At 36.2% G+C, this 17,731-nt stretch overlaps 1 protein-coding gene and 1 long non-coding RNA gene across 3 annotated transcripts in view; one reads left to right on the top strand and one right to left on the bottom strand.

The window, feature by feature from the left end:
* Positions 1-750: 750 nt before the first annotated feature.
* LOC128030693 (maternal B9.15 protein-like) lies at positions 751-6,126 on the bottom strand. Of its 2 annotated transcripts, none has more exons than XM_052618528.1 (5): positions 5,961-6,126; positions 3,605-3,785; positions 3,184-3,321; positions 2,750-3,029; positions 751-2,558 (listed from the first exon to the last, which is right to left on the bottom strand). In XM_052618528.1, the coding sequence occupies exons 2-5, from the start codon at positions 3,775-3,777 to the stop codon at positions 2,364-2,366; spliced, it is 786 nt and encodes a 261-aa protein (XP_052474488.1). In that variant the 5' UTR covers positions 3,778-3,785; positions 5,961-6,126; the 3' UTR covers positions 751-2,363. The 2 variants fall into 2 exon arrangements, with proteins under 2 accessions (XP_052474488.1, XP_052474487.1); XM_052618527.1 differs by having other exon boundaries at positions 5,871-6,065.
* Positions 6,127-10,760: 4,634 nt separating this feature from the next.
* LOC128031146 (uncharacterized) overlaps positions 10,761-17,731 on the top strand; it is a 33,876-nt gene continuing 26,905 nt past the window's right edge. The window contains exon 1 of the long non-coding RNA XR_008188056.1: positions 10,761-11,631. This is a non-coding gene — a long non-coding RNA (uncharacterized LOC128031146). The remainder of the gene's footprint in view (positions 11,632-17,731) is intronic.

Below are 17,731 nucleotides of genomic sequence, written 5' to 3'. Positions count from 1 at the left end.
GGACCTCAACCAGCTACTTTACTGCCCACAGAAGTTATTTGTTCTCTTGTTTAACACTGACACCTAATTTAAAGAGTTTGGTAACGAGATTTCTATAATAGACCATTTGGAAAATGAAACATGAAACTGTCACTTTCATGATGAACACAAGAGGGACAGGAACTCAGAAACTAAACATTCATAGCCACGAGGTTTGTTGCTCTCTCTTTTTAGTTTACAATCCCCCTCCTTCAAACCCAGTGAACTGAAGCAGATTCTATTTCTATGCTGAAATCCTTGCTTGTCTTCCTCTAGGAATGACGTAATGACCTTGGGCCATGTGACGCACTTGCCCCATGTGGATCCTTCCGCCAGGGCATCCTGTACAGAATTTACAACCATTATTCCAATAAGTGTTTAGTCCAGCTCACTCTATAGGAGCCCATGAAGAGTAATACATTGGTAGGAAGTTTCCACCATTTGGCCTGATTTCAGAGGTTAGAAGGTCTTAAGAAAGATCACTAAGAGCCTGTAACCTGTAGACTCTACAGTAGGCCTATAAGACTCACCAAATGCTTAATTCTTCAACCCGGCCATAAAGAGTGTGTAAAGATAAAAAAAAAAAAGGTTAAAGAGTCTGAGTTTGTTTATTTTCAGACTATGAAGAATACTGTGAATTGCACAATTCAGGAATTGATTGTATCCAGAATCGGTTAAAATTCAGAAATTAAGTAATATTTATTTACCATAATCAAATAAATAAAAAAACTGTTACTGTTTTAGTAATAAAATATATATTTGTAACATCAGTTGGACATAGCTTTAAAAAAGATCTCATTACTCCATTGCTAAAGCAGAAGCAATATTTACAGTGACTGCATAACAGCACAACATTATTTAAAGCTCCAATAATCAACATTAAAGCACATAGATATGCATTTTAAAAATACGCACAAAAAACAGGCAAAAATTTGTACAAATAATGAAGGTTACAAGTTTGACATACAAAATTGCACACAATTAATTTATATAAAACATTATAATGATATATCAAAGGTAAAAGTCCAGTGTTTAAGACTTATACTATTACAACAATTAGTCAAAATTACATAAAAGCTAAATCTAAAAAGGCAGATGATAAAATCATTTCATAGATGTCCTGGTAGACATGACAGCACTTGTGAGATGAAGACACTGTACACATTTTTACATGTGGTTTTCACAAAACAATTACTATCAGAAGAAAATCTATTGTGTACAACCAAAAAATCAAGATAATGAAATGTGGAAATATGGCTTATAATGAAATATGGCTTAAGGCAATGTATACTACCACCTAGTGGTATTGGAATAAATAACAGTACAATTATCCTTACCATTTAGCAAAAGTAAATGGTAACATTGTGCACAGCATCTAGCATAATTAACTAAATGTTTTTGTTAATGCAGTCCTTCCTGTATCTTGAGCAGATATGATTATTATTAAAGGTGATTTCACATTAGAAAGGAACCTCACCCACACGGCACTCTTCACCTTCAGTATATGAGATTATTATTATTATTTTATTTTTTTTTATATAGAAAAGTTATAAGATGCTTGTGTTTTAGAGGTAACTTCATATATCCCACCTGAACCGTACTGCTGGTAATATTTGGGAATGTGATTCCATTTAGTATTTCACTGAATAATTACATTCACTCAGAATTTTCTATTGCAATAAATATCACTCAAGAATTCTATTAATAAAAAATTACCAAAACAAATTACCCCAAAAAATAATTTCCATTTCAACACTCACTACTGAAGCTGCTTGAAAAGTTCTGATTTGTCATACCACACGAATTTCATGTAAGAAATTCGTATAACACAAAAAGCTAATTATGCTCCCTTTTCACTGGTTGTCTTTAAAATTCAAATCTTGTGTAGGCTTAACCCAGGCTATCTGTAATCAGAAGCACATTTAAAACTGGAATATTATTTAATTTCATTCACAGGTGTTTTATGAACACATAATCCTTTCTGGATTATAATCCACTATCAAAATGATCAATTTAATTATTCCAGCTAGTGTGAGCACCAGTACCACTCAAATGAGAAAAAAAAAATTATAATATTACCGTTGTGAATCGGGTTACAGCAAGACGGTAGTTTTGAACCCTGGCTTATTATGTACTTGTTCAAGTATTGATTTCGGATCATTTTTAACCAAAAGAAAAAATGTCACGGATTGCAGCTTTAAAATTCATTAGAATATGATTGAAATCAGTGAAAAGTTAAATAGTTGACATGATTGACACTATATTTCAAGTTTATGATAAGCTATAAAGTTCCCTGCAGTCTGGCAGATACATCTTACGTTATAGATATACTGTTCTCGACCTCTTTACCCTTTCACTGTCCCCCAGGTTTGGAGGGCAGCGTGAGGCACAATGAACCGCGGAGGGGCTTTGGGTACGACGTAGTAAGCAAAGAACGGAGAAGGTGCCGGTGCACATACAGTCGTGAAGAACATGCCTTTCTTCTTCTTGTACTGGGGCCACATCGGTGAAGGGTTATAATAGTACTGCAGGCCAGGGATCTGTTAATGACAGAAAATATTTGACGATGTTAGTTTAATGACTTTCTTATTCAGTCTGAGAAAGTGCTGAGAAAACAAATCTTGCATGAACTGAATATAACAGCAGTTAATAAAAAAAATAAAAAAAAATCACTTGAGTGTTCTGTAGTTTGCTGAAAAGAGAAATTTAGGAAATGCATAATGGTATTTACCTGAGCTGGAGGAAACTTGCGTGGCCCTTTAGGTTCCCTTGCTTTAGATCTTGTTGTGTGAACTGTGCTCTTCACTGTTCTCTGCCCCACTTTCACCTCCTCTTCTGTATCACTTGAGACTGCTGAGCCACAGTCAGATGAGGTCGCGGAGTGGTAGTCCGATGTATCCAGATTCACAGAATCCACTTGGCTAAAAGTATCTTCCTGATTCAAGTCATTTTTCTCATCCTCCACTTTAGCAAACTGAGCTACTGTAAAATATCGGCCATTCTCCCCAGACCTGCGGGAAAATAGATATGTGAACCACTACTTTTAGTGATAAGTTCTTACTTCACAGAAAATGTAAAGTATAAAAAATGTAAAAAAGGCCAATAGGAAACAGTCTTCTTTTAATTTATCAAATAAAAAGCCTTTCATGGAAACATGTAACTTACCGCGCACACACCTCTGACGGGTCGATCCATATTGTGAGCTCACGAGGAAAACCCAATTCACTTGGCTTTAAGCCGCTCTCCATGCAGGCTTGTGATACTGATTCGTCAAAGGGAATTCTGTCATTTATTCTGATGCATCTGAGTAGGGAATAAAAAATGGTCAAATTGTGAATGATTGCTATTATAGTTTGTAGGTCTTTCAGATATCACTTCATGCAGAGTATTAAATTCAACTTGGACAACAAATGAAACGGTAAGTTATTTTTTTTTAATCAGCAATGATGCAGTAAATTGATCAAAAGTAAACACATCACAATTAAAAACAACGTGTAATATATAACTTATAACTTTAATATATAACTTATAAAAGAAAAGTATAATAAGTTTTCCTAAATCAGTAAATCTTCTTTTCTTCATTTACCTGTACGCCTGTCCTTTGCTAGGATTGTCTGGGTACCAGTGGTCTGTAAATTTTTCAAGAAGAAGCTCTTGTAATTTAGATGCAAAACGTTTGGCTTTGATTTGATCCACACCTCCACGCTCCACTGCCAATCCTTTCAGAAAGTTCACACCAGCAATCACTTCCTTCTTCATTCTCACAGCTGTGAAGAAAAACAAAAGTGTAAAATCCTCTTTGAGGCTTTCCTAAATTAACAAACCACAAAAGTTAGGAAATCAATCTGATTGACCTCCTTAAGTCAAAAGTTTTAGCATTCTTTTTTTGAATACTGTACTCAGTGTAAAAAAATTTTTATTAGATTAAAACATACAAAAGGCCTACAAATATAAAGGGCTGAGAAAAAAAGTTTCATATTGCATTTTAGTTTCCAGTCACCTGCCAAAAACATTAACACATATTAAATAAATAATTACTCATGCTAAACCACAACCTGAAACACCAACATATTTGTAGATCATCTCTATCGGCATCTCTGATAGAGGAACTTCCCTAAGCACTGTTTTCTCTTTGCTCTGACACCTATTGAAGCTGTGTCATCTGTTACTCAGCTCCACCACATGTAAAGACTTGTTATACTGATAGAATTCCATGGTCATAATTTGCATTACAGGCAAATAAGATACAAATGAGGGGAAAAAAGTCACTCTTTTTCCAACAGCATATTGCTAAATAGGGTTTACAGTTACAATTAAAACATGCATCCTTTGGACTCGCAGTGGAGAGAAATTAGTATTATCATAGTGCTATATTCCTGAACAAGATACCTGACTTAGGCCACTCTTTAATTTTTTATGAATCACAGGATTTTATATCCAACACATTTGAAGCCGATGTTTTTTAGCTGCCTGAGCTCTTACTAAGAAAATTCAAATGTGTAAATATTTTCTCACTTTTAAATAAAACCACGTTGAAGTTATGTGTAAATGAATAAATGTTTCGTTCTACAATTAACAACTTTTCAAATTAAACTTAGGGTTTTACCTTGGGAATCATGGTAGCTTGCTTATGACAATTCACAAATCTTTGTTAATTCCAAGAAGAAAAAAAATCAGGTAAACCTATATAATTTATATAACACTAATTAAACCAAATAAAGAAATATCTGCCACTCTAAACATGTGGCTGAGGTTGTTGCATTAGGCAACTCTGTGAATCTACTCATGCATTAGTCAGAGTGCTGATCTGAGTGATACAATAATAACTCATTCAAGAGTAAGTCTCTTTAAGAATGCTCAAAGATCTCAAATAGAGCTGAGATTAAATCTATTTTCCACCTACATGTCAAACTTTTGGGCTACTTGTGAAAGAATCTGCAAACTAAGCCAAGCAGAATGTCCTAATGTCATATGCATGGGTTCAGATGGACTACAAACAGCTGCTGACTCATGTGTATATATTGAGCAGGTCAACAGGTGCTGAAAGTTTTGTCTAGGCTATGATGACTAATAGGGTAAATTAATGACACATCATGACAATTTATTTTGAAGAGAGGTCGTATTTAATGTTTAAATTTGATTTTGTTAAGTAGTAGCAGCCAAATAAAAGGAGAGCTCATTGACATATTCTATTAATGGACTCTGAACGGCGGTCCATTCTACATCTCCATACAATGTATCACCCGTTATAAACTCACTGTAGACTATTTTAGGTAAAAAGCAATTTTCCATACAATATATATCTGGATATCTATTTTCCAAACCGCTTGTTCTTATGTTTACAATAATCAGATATTATATTATTTTATTTTACTCTAGTCAAGTAAAACTGATAAGTCCATTAGTAAGCTTGAGCAAAATTACTGCAAATAAGCAGCAAAAAGCACAGGATACACGCAATTCAGTCACGTGCTACACGCAATACTAAAGGGCTTCAAGCAAGCAGCTGGGAAAGAGCATCATCGGAAATTCTCAAAAAGAAACCCCCAAATCATATCTACTATGTGTATGTAGCCTATATTTACTAAATATAATTCATACAGAGTGATGAAACCAATATGGTGTCTCCAAATTTATTTTTTTCAGACTTTAAAAAATCTTAACATAATGTTGCTGTCCAATTACAGTAACAAGTACGATCGTGAAACTAGGAGTTTAACATTTTACATAAATCATATTTATGCTTTAATACTTTTACAACTTAATTCCCTTAACTTCTAGAGAACTAATAAGAAATTTAAACGCAAAACTGTTATTGTGTATAACGGATAGTTCTTAAGGTAATTTCTTACCGATATAAGCTGAATCCAAAACGATCGGATGTTTTTCGTTCTCTTTAGTTCTACTTCCTTAAAACTGGTATATCCAAATAGGCTAATTACCTGGGTAAGCACGTTGCTTTCTTGTTGTAGTACACCAGTGTTTCCACGTTTCTTCATTCGCGTTGGGCTCTGTCGACCAACAAAAACGTCATTTTACTGTCAGCGATTAAAATATGACTCACTTCCTTATCCATAAACTACAGCTTACACCGACTCTACTACAAGCAGTCATGTCTGTTCATATGACGCTGATTCATTCAAACTCCAAATATGGTCAGAGCTATTGCACTAGGAAGTAAGTAGCTATGAAAAAAATATAATGGCAACACAATAACGTTCCCTTAGTTAATGTAGGCCTGTTAACCAACATGAACAATACATTTATCACAGTATTTATTAATGTTAGTAAATGAAAATAGGCCTAGAGTTGTTCATTGTTAGTTCTTGTTAATTCACAGTGCATTAACATATGTTAACAAGCTCAACTTTTGATAGAAGGTGAACTTCTTCTCATGTGCAGCAGATGGCAGAATTGATTCCTCCTTTATCCCTTTTTCTCATTTATGCTGCTTTTCTGTTGCCCCCCGGGTAGGGATCTGATGTAAGAGCATGTTCATCAACCTGCGCGTTAGGTCAGCTTGCTCATATTGAAAATGGAAAATGTCCTGATTCTAGAATGGCCTAGAAAACAGCATGAGTTCTTCTTTCCATTGTTTTTTCCAACATTCTTGGCTCAAGACACTTTGTCAGTGGGTAATTCCAGTTCTCAGATGATAGACAGATAGGATTTCTCCTGGACGCCTTTGAACAAGCAATTAATTTGGTCAAAGAGCCATGGGTAATTTGGCATCCCTCTTGAATTAATAGTGAGATGCATTCCTTTTACCTGGCACCTCAGCCCTTGTGAGGCTGGCATTACATGAATTATAATGAAGGAAATCTGTGTACTTGATTCATTTGCATCTGATTCGTTTTTCTTCAGTATGGAAAAATGTTTTGAATGTGACATTTTGCCCATCCGTAGGCTGATTTCCCCAAAGTCCAAACACTGTGGCTCAATCAAAACATTTTTTTTTATTTTTTTGAGTATCCCAACCAGCCCAGCAACAGTGGCTTGACCAATGGGATGAGTTTGGGGCAGGACTGCAGCATGACTGACCATAATATAACATTTTAGTTTGGTCAAAATTTGTGCCAGTATGGCAACATGCCAAAGAAATTATACATTTCAAATTTAATTTCTGAAAGTAGAATACTTTGAATTATTATTATTATTATAATTCTCCTAATTTCCCAGCTGCCCACAGGTCCTTGGCTTATTATCCACAACCATAACAGAGGTTGAAAAAAGGAGCTTGAGGGTTTTTTCTTGAACTTATTGCTACTGAGGCAAAAGAGCTCGTATAACCTCATATTAGAAACCACAGGTGCTTCATAGCCATGGGAAATGATCAAGAGGAAGTTATGAATGAGGGCTTGTACAAATGGCTATTTTTGGGTGCCCCGGTTGAGCTCTGTGACAATATAAGATTTCTGCACTGGCTCATCATATCTGAAGACAGTGTATACTTTTAAAGTTATAATAAAATAATTAAAAAAATTGAATTTTAAATCATATAATATATATTTTTTAAATATGTTGCATTTTAATAATATTTATTTGATTATGTGTATTTTAATTTCTTGAAAATAACCTCTTTGTATCCAGTTTGTATTACTGAAAGTCACAAATGCTATCTGCTAGTTGCTTCGCCTTTAAAAATGTATCGATTTCTTGGGCTCCCAGCAAGCTTAATGCAATCGATAGCGATGGCCTTTCAAGATCAGCACTAGTATAAGCATACCATCCTCACATGCACAGTTACCTCTACACAGCTACACACACACACTCCCGCTGTATCCCCCGCACATCCCCAGGTAATGATTGTCCTTGGGCAAAAGAACAGTTTGTCTGCATTAGGAGTGAAATGTTCCTAATGGGATTGTTCTCCCACTCTGGTAAAGATGTTATGTATAAAGGGCCAGTTTGGTTCTATAATGAAGGTGAAAGAGATTGCAGCACACTTCTCTTTGACCTCTGTTATCTACCGTGTCTTTTCTCCGTCTTCCATCCCATCTCAGCTCTCACCAATTCTGAAGAAGATCGATAGTTGTTTATGTTTGCAGTGTGCTCAAAGATCTGCCTCGCTGGTTGTGTGGAGATAATGTGTGGTGTGATCTGTCCTTGTTACTCTGGTTGAGGGAAATCAAAGAGGTGAGACTGTGATTTTGATTACTTTTAAAGGCTTGTTCAATGTCGTCAACAAAATGTAAAGCTCTGTTGGTCTAAACATTGTGTATTTACAAAACTACTGTATAATATTAATGAACTGCATGTGCTTAAAGGGTTAGTTCAACCAATAATGAAAATTTGTCCATCTTCTACTCACATGTGACTTTCACAATAATAAAATCAGAGATATATTAAAAATTGTCCTTACTCTTCCAAGCCTTTCAATGGGGTTAAGCAGGTGTTTGTTGTCAACAGTTCAGAAGACGTGAAATAAAGTGAGCGCATCTGTAATAAACTGTCCCTCACACAGCTCCGCGGTGAATAAAGGCCCCCTGTAAATCCATGCATTTTGTAAGATAAATATCCAGAAATGTAATAAACACTTTTTGTCTCACTTCTGCTGACTGATTGTTGGGAACCGGAAGACGTGCAGGTAGATGCTGTATTTTGTCAGCGCTGCGTGGTTAATGAAGAGTGCAGAGAGAGAACAAAACAAAATGCCAGTCACGAATTATAAGCAAAAAACAAAGATTTGTAAAGAAAAATGTCGGAGGATTTCAAAATAAGCCAAGAGGTTTTCCTTTGCTTAAGTAAACTTTGTTTACTTTGCTCCTACATTTCCCAGAGGCACAGACGCGATGCATACGTCTTCCATCTACTGCCTGCACGTCTTCCGCGTCCTACAGTCAGCAGATGTGAGAAAAAGGGTTTATTATGTTTGAAATCTGGATATTTATCTTACAAAAACGCATGGATTCGCTACAGAGGGACTTTATTCACCCCCCGGAGCTGTGTGGGAGACGTTTTATAACAGATGAGCACACTTTATTTCACGTCTTCTGAACTGTTGACAACAAACAGCCGCTTACCCCCATTGAAATGTTTGGAAGAGCAAGCAACTCTGATTTGATCATTCTGAAAGAAAAAAAGTCACATACACCTACGATGCTTCAAGAGTGAATAGAACATGAACAAATTTACATTTTTGGGTGAACTAACCCTTAAAATGCAAATATTTTGTCAAACTGATTGTAATAATTACACATTGTTATCTCTAGGGCACAGGTAGTAGTGAGAAAAAATGTCACAGGTCAGTTCCAGTGGTGATAGGGGTTATGAAAACAGTTCAAACAACAGAACAGCACAATATTAAAATTACCTAATACATCATATCAAATGTTGTTTGCTTGCAGTCCATTGATAAGTCCACCATATTGGCATTAACAGAAACTTCGGGGGATTTCTAGTTCCCAGTATGCACCATATTGACATTAACAGAAACTTTGGGGGATTTCTAGTTCCCAGTATGCTTTGCAGGAGAATGTTTCTGAATTCTGCAATAAGAGTGAATGTTGAAGTTAGTTGTCAACAGATGTACTGTATTGGCCGATTTTTAGCCTTTCTCAAATATCAGCATCTGCCGATAAGTTTTTCTTATTAACCGATATATTCAAGACGGGGCTTTTATTTTGACAGAGTGACAGACCTTTTGAGACCTTTTGCTATAAAGCTGCTATATGGACACGCGGGTTTGTTTACACATTAAATTCGTGGCCATGAGGAAAAACTATGTTGTTCCCTCAACATAAGAAGTCGTGAACATGAGAAATGGATATCATTCTCTCAATATAACATCTTGAGGCCACAACATAAGGATGTTGTTACTTCGACAAAATGATCTCGTGCCCACGACATAATATTATGATGAGTTAATATGATGTTCCCTCAAATTAATATCTCGTGGCCACAACATATTATCACGTTCTCACGAGTTATTATATTGTGGCCACGACAAAACTAAGTGAACCAACCATGTCACCTTACAGGCACCGTAGTTCTGGAAAGCAAGAACTTGTTCCATTTGAACCACAATTATTACAAACGTGAATATAGGGATTCTGAGATCTGAAGGGAGACATTTGAATTGACCTTTCTGCTCAAAACAAAGGTGAGGAAGGACTATGTAGTCTAAGCACATATAAATATGAGGATTGGGGGCGGATTTTCACACCTTTTATTTAAGTAAATATTTCTCCATGCAGGCTCTTTTTTTTTCTTTTTTTTATCGGCACATACTATAACTAAAATCATGAAGCTGTTGAATGTTACAGAATTCTAGAGAATGATAATAAGAAGAAAGACCCAAAGGTGGGTGTGTTGCCACATAAGGGGCAATTTGTGACCATTTGTAAAAATGTGACAACCTGCATTGAATCTGACATAATTTATGAAAAATAGAAGAAGAAATATATGCTTTGGTGTAAAACCTACTTTCATTATAAAGTTGTCTAAACACTCTTGTCTAAATGTATGCTGGTGTAGTTTATTGTGTTCAATAGTTTACCCAACAACTATGTAAATATGATAAACAGGGGAGGGGAGAGTTTTGTGACACATGATACCAGAGCCTAAATGATTTCCTATAAATGATAAAAACTATTGTATGTACACATTATATTGAAATGTCTTTTTGAAGAGTCGTCTGTCAGGATATCGCACCGACTCTCCTACCCCTCTCTGCTCTGCATATCAATGTTCACTTTCCCTTTCTTGCCCCTCAGACTCAATGTGTTTCTCCTGCAGGAGGTTCCCAGGCAGGGAGAGGCCAGGATGGGGTTGCAGACCAGGGAGAGAGTTACAAGTTCAAGTGCAAGATTACATGCTCCTTACCAAGAGGACGAGCTGAGAATAAAGAACAGTAACCAAGCCGAGAGGAGTCATCTGTATGCTCCTGTAACATTAACAGCACATTGATCCCAAATGAGAGAAAACGTGAACATGTGAATAAATCCACCCCTCTGCTTTCTTTTCACTGCCACTCTCCTTCTCTCTCCCTCCCACTAAAAGATATTCTTTCTGAAGCCACCCCCCTTCTCTCTCTCTCTCTCAATCTGTCCTGTATCCTTCACTCTCTCCTACTTATGCACATACTAATAAACACCACTTTTCTTCATCTCACATCAGGTCGTCTTTTAGCGCACCGCTTTAAGAGCATCTAGTATTGCGGTTTCACCCGACGGGTGGAGAAACCGGCTCAATGCGGCTCTCTCTCTCTAAGCTGTGTATCACACACTGGGATAGCCTGTTTCTCATTGAGAGGCCCTTTTTTTCTTTTTTTTTTACTTGTAACACACAAGTCCCGCTCTCTTTACGGTGCAGGTTTCCCTCCCCCTCCCCTTCTTCTCTACACTTATCTGTAAAGAAAGGAGGGAAGCGGAAGAGAGAGGTGTCTGTGAAGAGGAATGATGAAAAGGCACAGAGAGAGAGAGAGAGAGAGGGAAGGAGGGGGTAAAAGAAGAGAGCAGGACTGAGCAGAGTGGACTAGCAGAAACCTGAAATATGAGAGGGAGAAGAGTAAAGTAGGAGAGAAACCCGTGCGAGGAGAAACGAGGGATGGCTGACCTGGAAGTGGGCAAAATCGTGGGAAGAGAAGCCACCGTTTAATTCCAACACTTGCTGGTATTTCGCTTTTCACTTTGCTTTTGTTTTGGTAATTTCTTGTCTGCATTTTTCATCTTTCTTATTCTGTTTTTCTATATTTTTTTATGCTAATATATTCTAATATTCTTTTTCCTGGGTGATTTATTAGTGTGTAACTAATCTGCTTCTTAATGTGCAAAAGTAACCATGCGTTTGGAGACTTGAGGCACTTTTCCTTCCTCTTCCTTCACATTTTCCTTCCTGCAGCAGTCACGTTTTATTTTCTTGTTCGACACATATTAGCTTTGGTTGTGAATTTGTGTAGACACTTTATTGCTAACACAGTAGACTTATATTTATGACTCCACCAAAAGGTTAAAATGGGGCCCGTAAGTCTAGATGATCGCATGAAAGGTTTAGTACTTACCGTTTGCATCAATTAAATTAGTTCTGCACTGATGCACTTGTAGAAAGTGTGATCTTTATGCAAAGTCTGTCCTGGCCTTCTCAGTTTGTGGCACTTTTGTTTCACTTGAATCGGATTAAATATGTAGCGTAGTCCCTTTATTGGGGTGTCCCCTCTTCTTTCTCCATAACATGCTCCTCCCATCACCCCTCATCCCCGCTGCCTGTGCCATTGCGAAAAGGTTTACAGCTGTAACGCTTGTTATTATCAATCCAGTAAATTCAAATGTCAACATCAGCGAACAGTTTCCCCACTCTCTGAGAAGAAAGTAAGTTTTATTCCCCTCTTATGATTTGATAATGGCATGCTATTCCACCCTCTGTCTCTCTGCTTGCATTTGTGTTTCTTTCAGGGTTTTATATCTCACCTCTGACTGCATACCTGTCTTCACGGTGATTATCCTCTACTGCCCCTAACCTCATGGTTCCTGCTAACTTGCCGAGATATAAAAGCGTAATGGCAGTCTAGTGGTTAGAAAACAGCCCAGAACTGATGTTTGCTTTCAGCATAAATCTAATGAAGACAAAGTTAAGAGCTTTTGCGTTTAGATACTGTGATTCTCAGTTCCCTCTCCAGTCGATTTCTTTCTTTTGTGTTCTTAAAAATTGTGCTTTTTATGTGAGCACTGAGTTTTTCGTGAACTTTTTTTGCACTGTATGATTTAACTGCAAGTGTGCAAAGAAATATATATTTATCTAGTTATGCCAAGCTTTAAAATATTTCATTTCACATAGAAACTAGTTATATTTGACCATCTCTAATTGACTTGTGCTTTCGGAGTCTGTGATAATCAAAAACCAAAAGAATGGATGGAAGTTGCATTAATCTTTGTATGCTATAACCATCGACTATATATATATCTCGAGCATTCAATAAGCAGAGTTATTATGACGAATCCGCACTGGTTTACATACTAAATATGCCTTTTCTTTGAATAACCATATACAGTACTCTGCATGGCATATCTTATTTATTTATTATTTTTTGTGTTGCAAAAAAATCTATTCAATATTTGTGTAGCTAACTTTCCTTGAATTTTGAATCTCAGCTGAAACGTCAATCATCATTGGCTTGCAAGTGCATTTATACAATACTACATCAGATTCAGTATCACCAATGAATTGCCTTGAGCCTTGTCTTGAATACATACCACCAGCAGTACAAAACAGTATAAGGGCCATTGACTCCGTATGTTCAAGTGTCTCAGATTGCTTGAGCCCACCCTCACTGAAGTGCTCAAAAAATCAATAGGTTTGACATCAGCGCTGCCTCCTCTCTTACAATTTCTCACTAAGGAATAGAATGTGGAAAATTCATTTTGCTGTGAATCCCAAAAAACTCACAGTGGATCTCCACTGCTACTGTTTGGACATTCACTGCTGCTTCGTTTAACTTCAGGTTATTATTAGGCTCATTTTTAATTCTATAGTAAAACGGTTCAACTTTGTGCAATCAAAGTAACAAAGATTTATTCATGACTGATATATTGTCATATGGAGTTAACGTAGATGGCATTTGATATTGTGAAGAAAAAAAAACTATATTCCTGTGGGCTCTGTATAAAGCATTTCTGCATACAATGGAACATATACGACAATTTGCCTCGTTCTTCTGGTATCAAATGTGTCCGTAAATGTGTCTAATTGGCCTAAATTGTAGTATTTACTGTATATTTTTAGCTAACCTTACTAGTGACTCGGGTCTAAATAGCTTTTTCATCAAATCTCAGCCCACTTCACCATCCAAATTAGGCTAAATTAAGACGTTTTTTGGGGAGTTAATGCCATTTTCAACAACAGGTGGATATGCATTACATTCAGTAGAGCAGAAATATAGCTATCTTAAGATTTTTTATTACATTTCTGAAAAATGATCCTGTCTAAAGTTCAGTTACATTAAAAGTAAGCAAACATTTCTATCTTCTTTAAACAGCTTATATTCTGTAACAAAAATGTAACTGCTCTCACTGTTTAATGAACTTGATTCCTGAGATTCTGACCATAATGGCAAACCCAATTCAATATAAATATTTAATATATTTTTATAATTTTTTGTCATGTAATGTCTATGTCAAATGTAACCCTAAATTTTAATGGATAAATCAAAAAAAAACTTAAAGTAAAAATAAAACTATGAAAATTATTTTTGGTAATGAAAATAAAGCTTAAATAAAACTAAATGAAATGTACATGAAATGAAATGAAAATATAATATATATATATATATATATATATATATATATATATATATATATATATATATATAAATAAACATATGTGGCCTTGGCAACTAGCGAAAATAAATTATAGTTGACTGGAATTGATAATACTAAAAGCTGTATAGAAATATTATAAAATAATAAAAAAGCACATACAAATTCTAGAAGGTGAACTATAGTTAAAATGGAAACTTCAAAATGTTATAAACACTATTATATTCTAGAAATAATACTAAAATAACACCAATGTCATTCCAAACCTGTTTGACTTTCTTTCCTGAAGGTCTTACCGAAGAACTATTTTTGGCCACACATTGTCACAAGTCAAGGGGGTACAAAACAAAACAACATCGGATCACACACTTTTTGTGACCAAAATCGTCTTTCGAAATATCTTAAAGGGTAGTAGATGATAACAGAATTTCATTTTTGTAGAACTGTCCCTTTAAGAACTGAAAGGCATTATTTCCTGTGGTGCTATAGTGGAGGTGATATTTTTCAGGTGATATTCTGCACCTGCACAGTCAAATGCACTGACAGTATGGGGCTAATTAATAGTTGCCTGACTGCTGTTATACTGTGTGTTTGGAATCGCTGGAGAAGAAATGGTACCACTATTGTGTGTATGTGTGCACTAAACAGGTTTACACAGTGAGGGTGACACAGAAGTGTTAGTATGTATGACCAAGTGAGAGTGATATATTGTGTCATCATGACTGTATAGTCATATCTGAGGTTTGCTAGTGTGTGTACAGTACTCATGTGTGGGTGTGGGTGTATATACAGTGGTCGCGTGGGGGTTAATATCTGCAGTCCAGAGGAATGTGTTTCGGGTCAGCAATGAGAATTCCTCAGTTCTGCATTAGTAGGTCACAGCGCTGCTGCTTGCCTCAGTAAACTCCCTCACTGGCGATATTCTCTCTCATTTTTACACCTTCTCTGCTTCCCTTCTTTTCCTTTAGCAAGGTTGCATTTTCATTTTTCAACCTTCACTTTTGCCACATGCAATTGTTATGCATCCACTCATTCTTTCTTTGTTTCCCCTCACTGCTGCTAAGACAACTGAGATGTAGGGGGTTGGGTGAAACGAATATGTGTGTGTTTCTGTTATATAAATGTAGCCACGTGCACGTGCTCGGTGCTTATGTTTGTGTATGATTTATGTCAAAGATTTCTCTTATAACCAGATGTCTTATAACCAGTCTCCTCTGATGAAGTAAAGGGAGTATCTACCATTCAAACGTCTAGGTTAAATAAGAGTAGTTTTTGAAAGAAATTAATACTTTTATTCAGCAAGAGTACATAAACTGATCATAAGTGACAGTAAAGAGTTAGAATGGTACAAAAGATTTAAACTAATTAAAACAAATGTTAAGAAATGTTAAGAAATATTAGATTTTTTTTTTATCTTTAAAAAAGATTATGTTTCTGTACAAATATATTACACATTGAGCAAAGGAGATTCTTTCAAAAATATTGTAAAATCTTATATACCTCAAATTGTTAAATGCAGTACACTACTGTATATGCTGCATCTGCTCACCCAGAAGTATCTAGCACCCAAAAGTTAAAGGTTTACATATGCCATGCACAACATGTGCACTCACAACTCACACACAGGTATCCACATGCACAGATTCACAAGCTTACAGATATGCAAACTGGGGTATCATGTACACATTCGCTACCGAAAGCAGGGTAAGATTTGGTTTTAACTATACAAATTCAGTTGAACATATGGCCTGCAGCTTCAGGATAGACACACTTTTCAATTGTACCTTTGTTCCAGTGTCCTCAGTGCTCTTTTATTTGTGTTGTATCCCTGTCTTTCTTGTGGAGATACTCTTCTCTTTCTCGACTTTCTCTCTTCCATCTGTGTCTGCACTTTGTTCATGTCTGCTTCCCTATCTCCTGCCTGTCTCTGCTATCTTATCCTCTGATCCTACACTGTCCAGGTTGTTTGTGTGTGTGTGTGTGTGTGTGTGGTCCCAGAAAATGGTATATTTGTGTCACACTCTGTCCCCAAAGCTCGATATGGGTCTTTAAGCTCATCTGGGAACCTGGGAAAAGAGAGGCATTTTCTCAAAGGATATTTTAGTCCATTTCCCAATTCAAAAGAAAAAATAAATTAAACAAATGAGGAACTAGGTTTATTCTCTCATCTGAATTAATAATGAATTGTTATATCTAGATTTGGCTTATTAACTACATTGATAGTCTTGCATCTATTGTTGTAATATCAAAATCTAGGACTCAGGCTTTGAGCTTCATTAAATGAAAAGACAATCTTAAAAGATGGCTTAATGATTTTATGATTCATTGAACTATGGAGATTTAAGCTGTTTCCTTCTTGGTTTTACTAGACAGATGTTTTGAACTAGATGTCTAAGCTGTAAGTTTAAATTTCTTCAAGTTTTATTAGGACTTCATTTGTCAAATCAAACTGTAAATAGTTTGCTTCTTTTGTTTTTGGGGCATTTAACATTAAACAATAACTTTTTTTATTTTAATATATTTTAAAATCTAATTTATTACTTTATCTAATTTATTCATTCATTCTTCAAAACAGTACTGAACACCCAGAGGCTTTCTTTTTTTCCATTTTTTTTTTTTTGATACTTAAAGGTGACATATTATGCCCCCTTTTTACATGATGTAATATAAGTCTCTGGTGTCCCCAGAATGTGTCTGTAAAGTTTCAGCTCAAAATACCATAAAGATCATTTATTATATCATTTTGAAAATGCCTATTTTGAGTGGAAGCAGAAACACGCTGTTTTTCATGCCTGTCTCTTTACATGCAAACGAGCTGCTGCTCCCCTCCCCCTTTATAGAATAGAGCTGCATCGTTACAGTTCGGGCCTGCTTGAATCATTTTGGTCTATATAGCTAATTTTTCCCTCATGACAACTGTGAGTGGGTGATTTTTTTATTATAACTCATCCATTTAAATTATATTAAGCCTTAAAGTTCTGCATAATTAAGGGCGTGGCCACTTCACTGACAGGTTGATTGCCGCTGCTGTCAACGCTGTAGAGCTAGGTGGGCGTGGCTTCAGCAACCAGCTCTCGCCTTTTTCCCCAAATTCGATTGTCCGGGAGAGTCACGTGGTGACGTGCTGCCAAGATGTCAACGGCCTGCACTGTACACTTTGAGCTTCAAAAACAATCTTCAGGAGTCTACGGGTGACGTCACGGATACAACGTCCATGTTTTTATACAGTCTATGGTGCAAACACTTGTGCATTGTACAAGTTCAAGGTGAAGTTTGAAGTCCAACTGAAATCAAAATTGACCATGTTTGCCTAAATTGATCGTTTTGTGGTGAACAATTCATCCATGCAAGTCAATCCACACAATTTAAAAAAAAAATCAAAATCTGAAAATGTCCCTCTTCTCTGCATTGAAGGACCTTCCCTGATGACATAGGTTTGACGGTCTGGGTGTCTGCTTAGC

Source organism: Carassius gibelio, chromosome A16, assembly GCF_023724105.1.
Source record: "Carassius gibelio isolate Cgi1373 ecotype wild population from Czech Republic chromosome A16, carGib1.2-hapl.c, whole genome shotgun sequence".
Taxonomy (NCBI): domain Eukaryota; kingdom Metazoa; phylum Chordata; class Actinopteri; order Cypriniformes; family Cyprinidae; genus Carassius; species Carassius gibelio.
This window is presented reverse-complemented; position numbering and strand designations above follow the sequence as displayed.

What these genes read in the sequence shown, in the direction of transcription:
- LOC128030693 (XM_052618528.1), bottom strand. Translation starts at nt 3,777, where the DNA reads ATGAAGAAGGAAGTGATTGCTGGTGTGAACTTTCTGAAAGGATTGGCA. An exon ending in AGCAAAGGACAGGCGTACAG is followed by an intron (nt 3,322 to 3,604) that starts GTAAATGAAGAA and finishes TTCCCTACTCAG; the next exon opens with ATGCATCAGAATAAATGACA. An exon ending in CCGTCAGAGGTGTGTGCGCG is followed by an intron (nt 3,030 to 3,183) that starts GTAAGTTACATG and finishes ATTTTCCCGCAG; the next exon opens with GTCTGGGGAGAATGGCCGAT.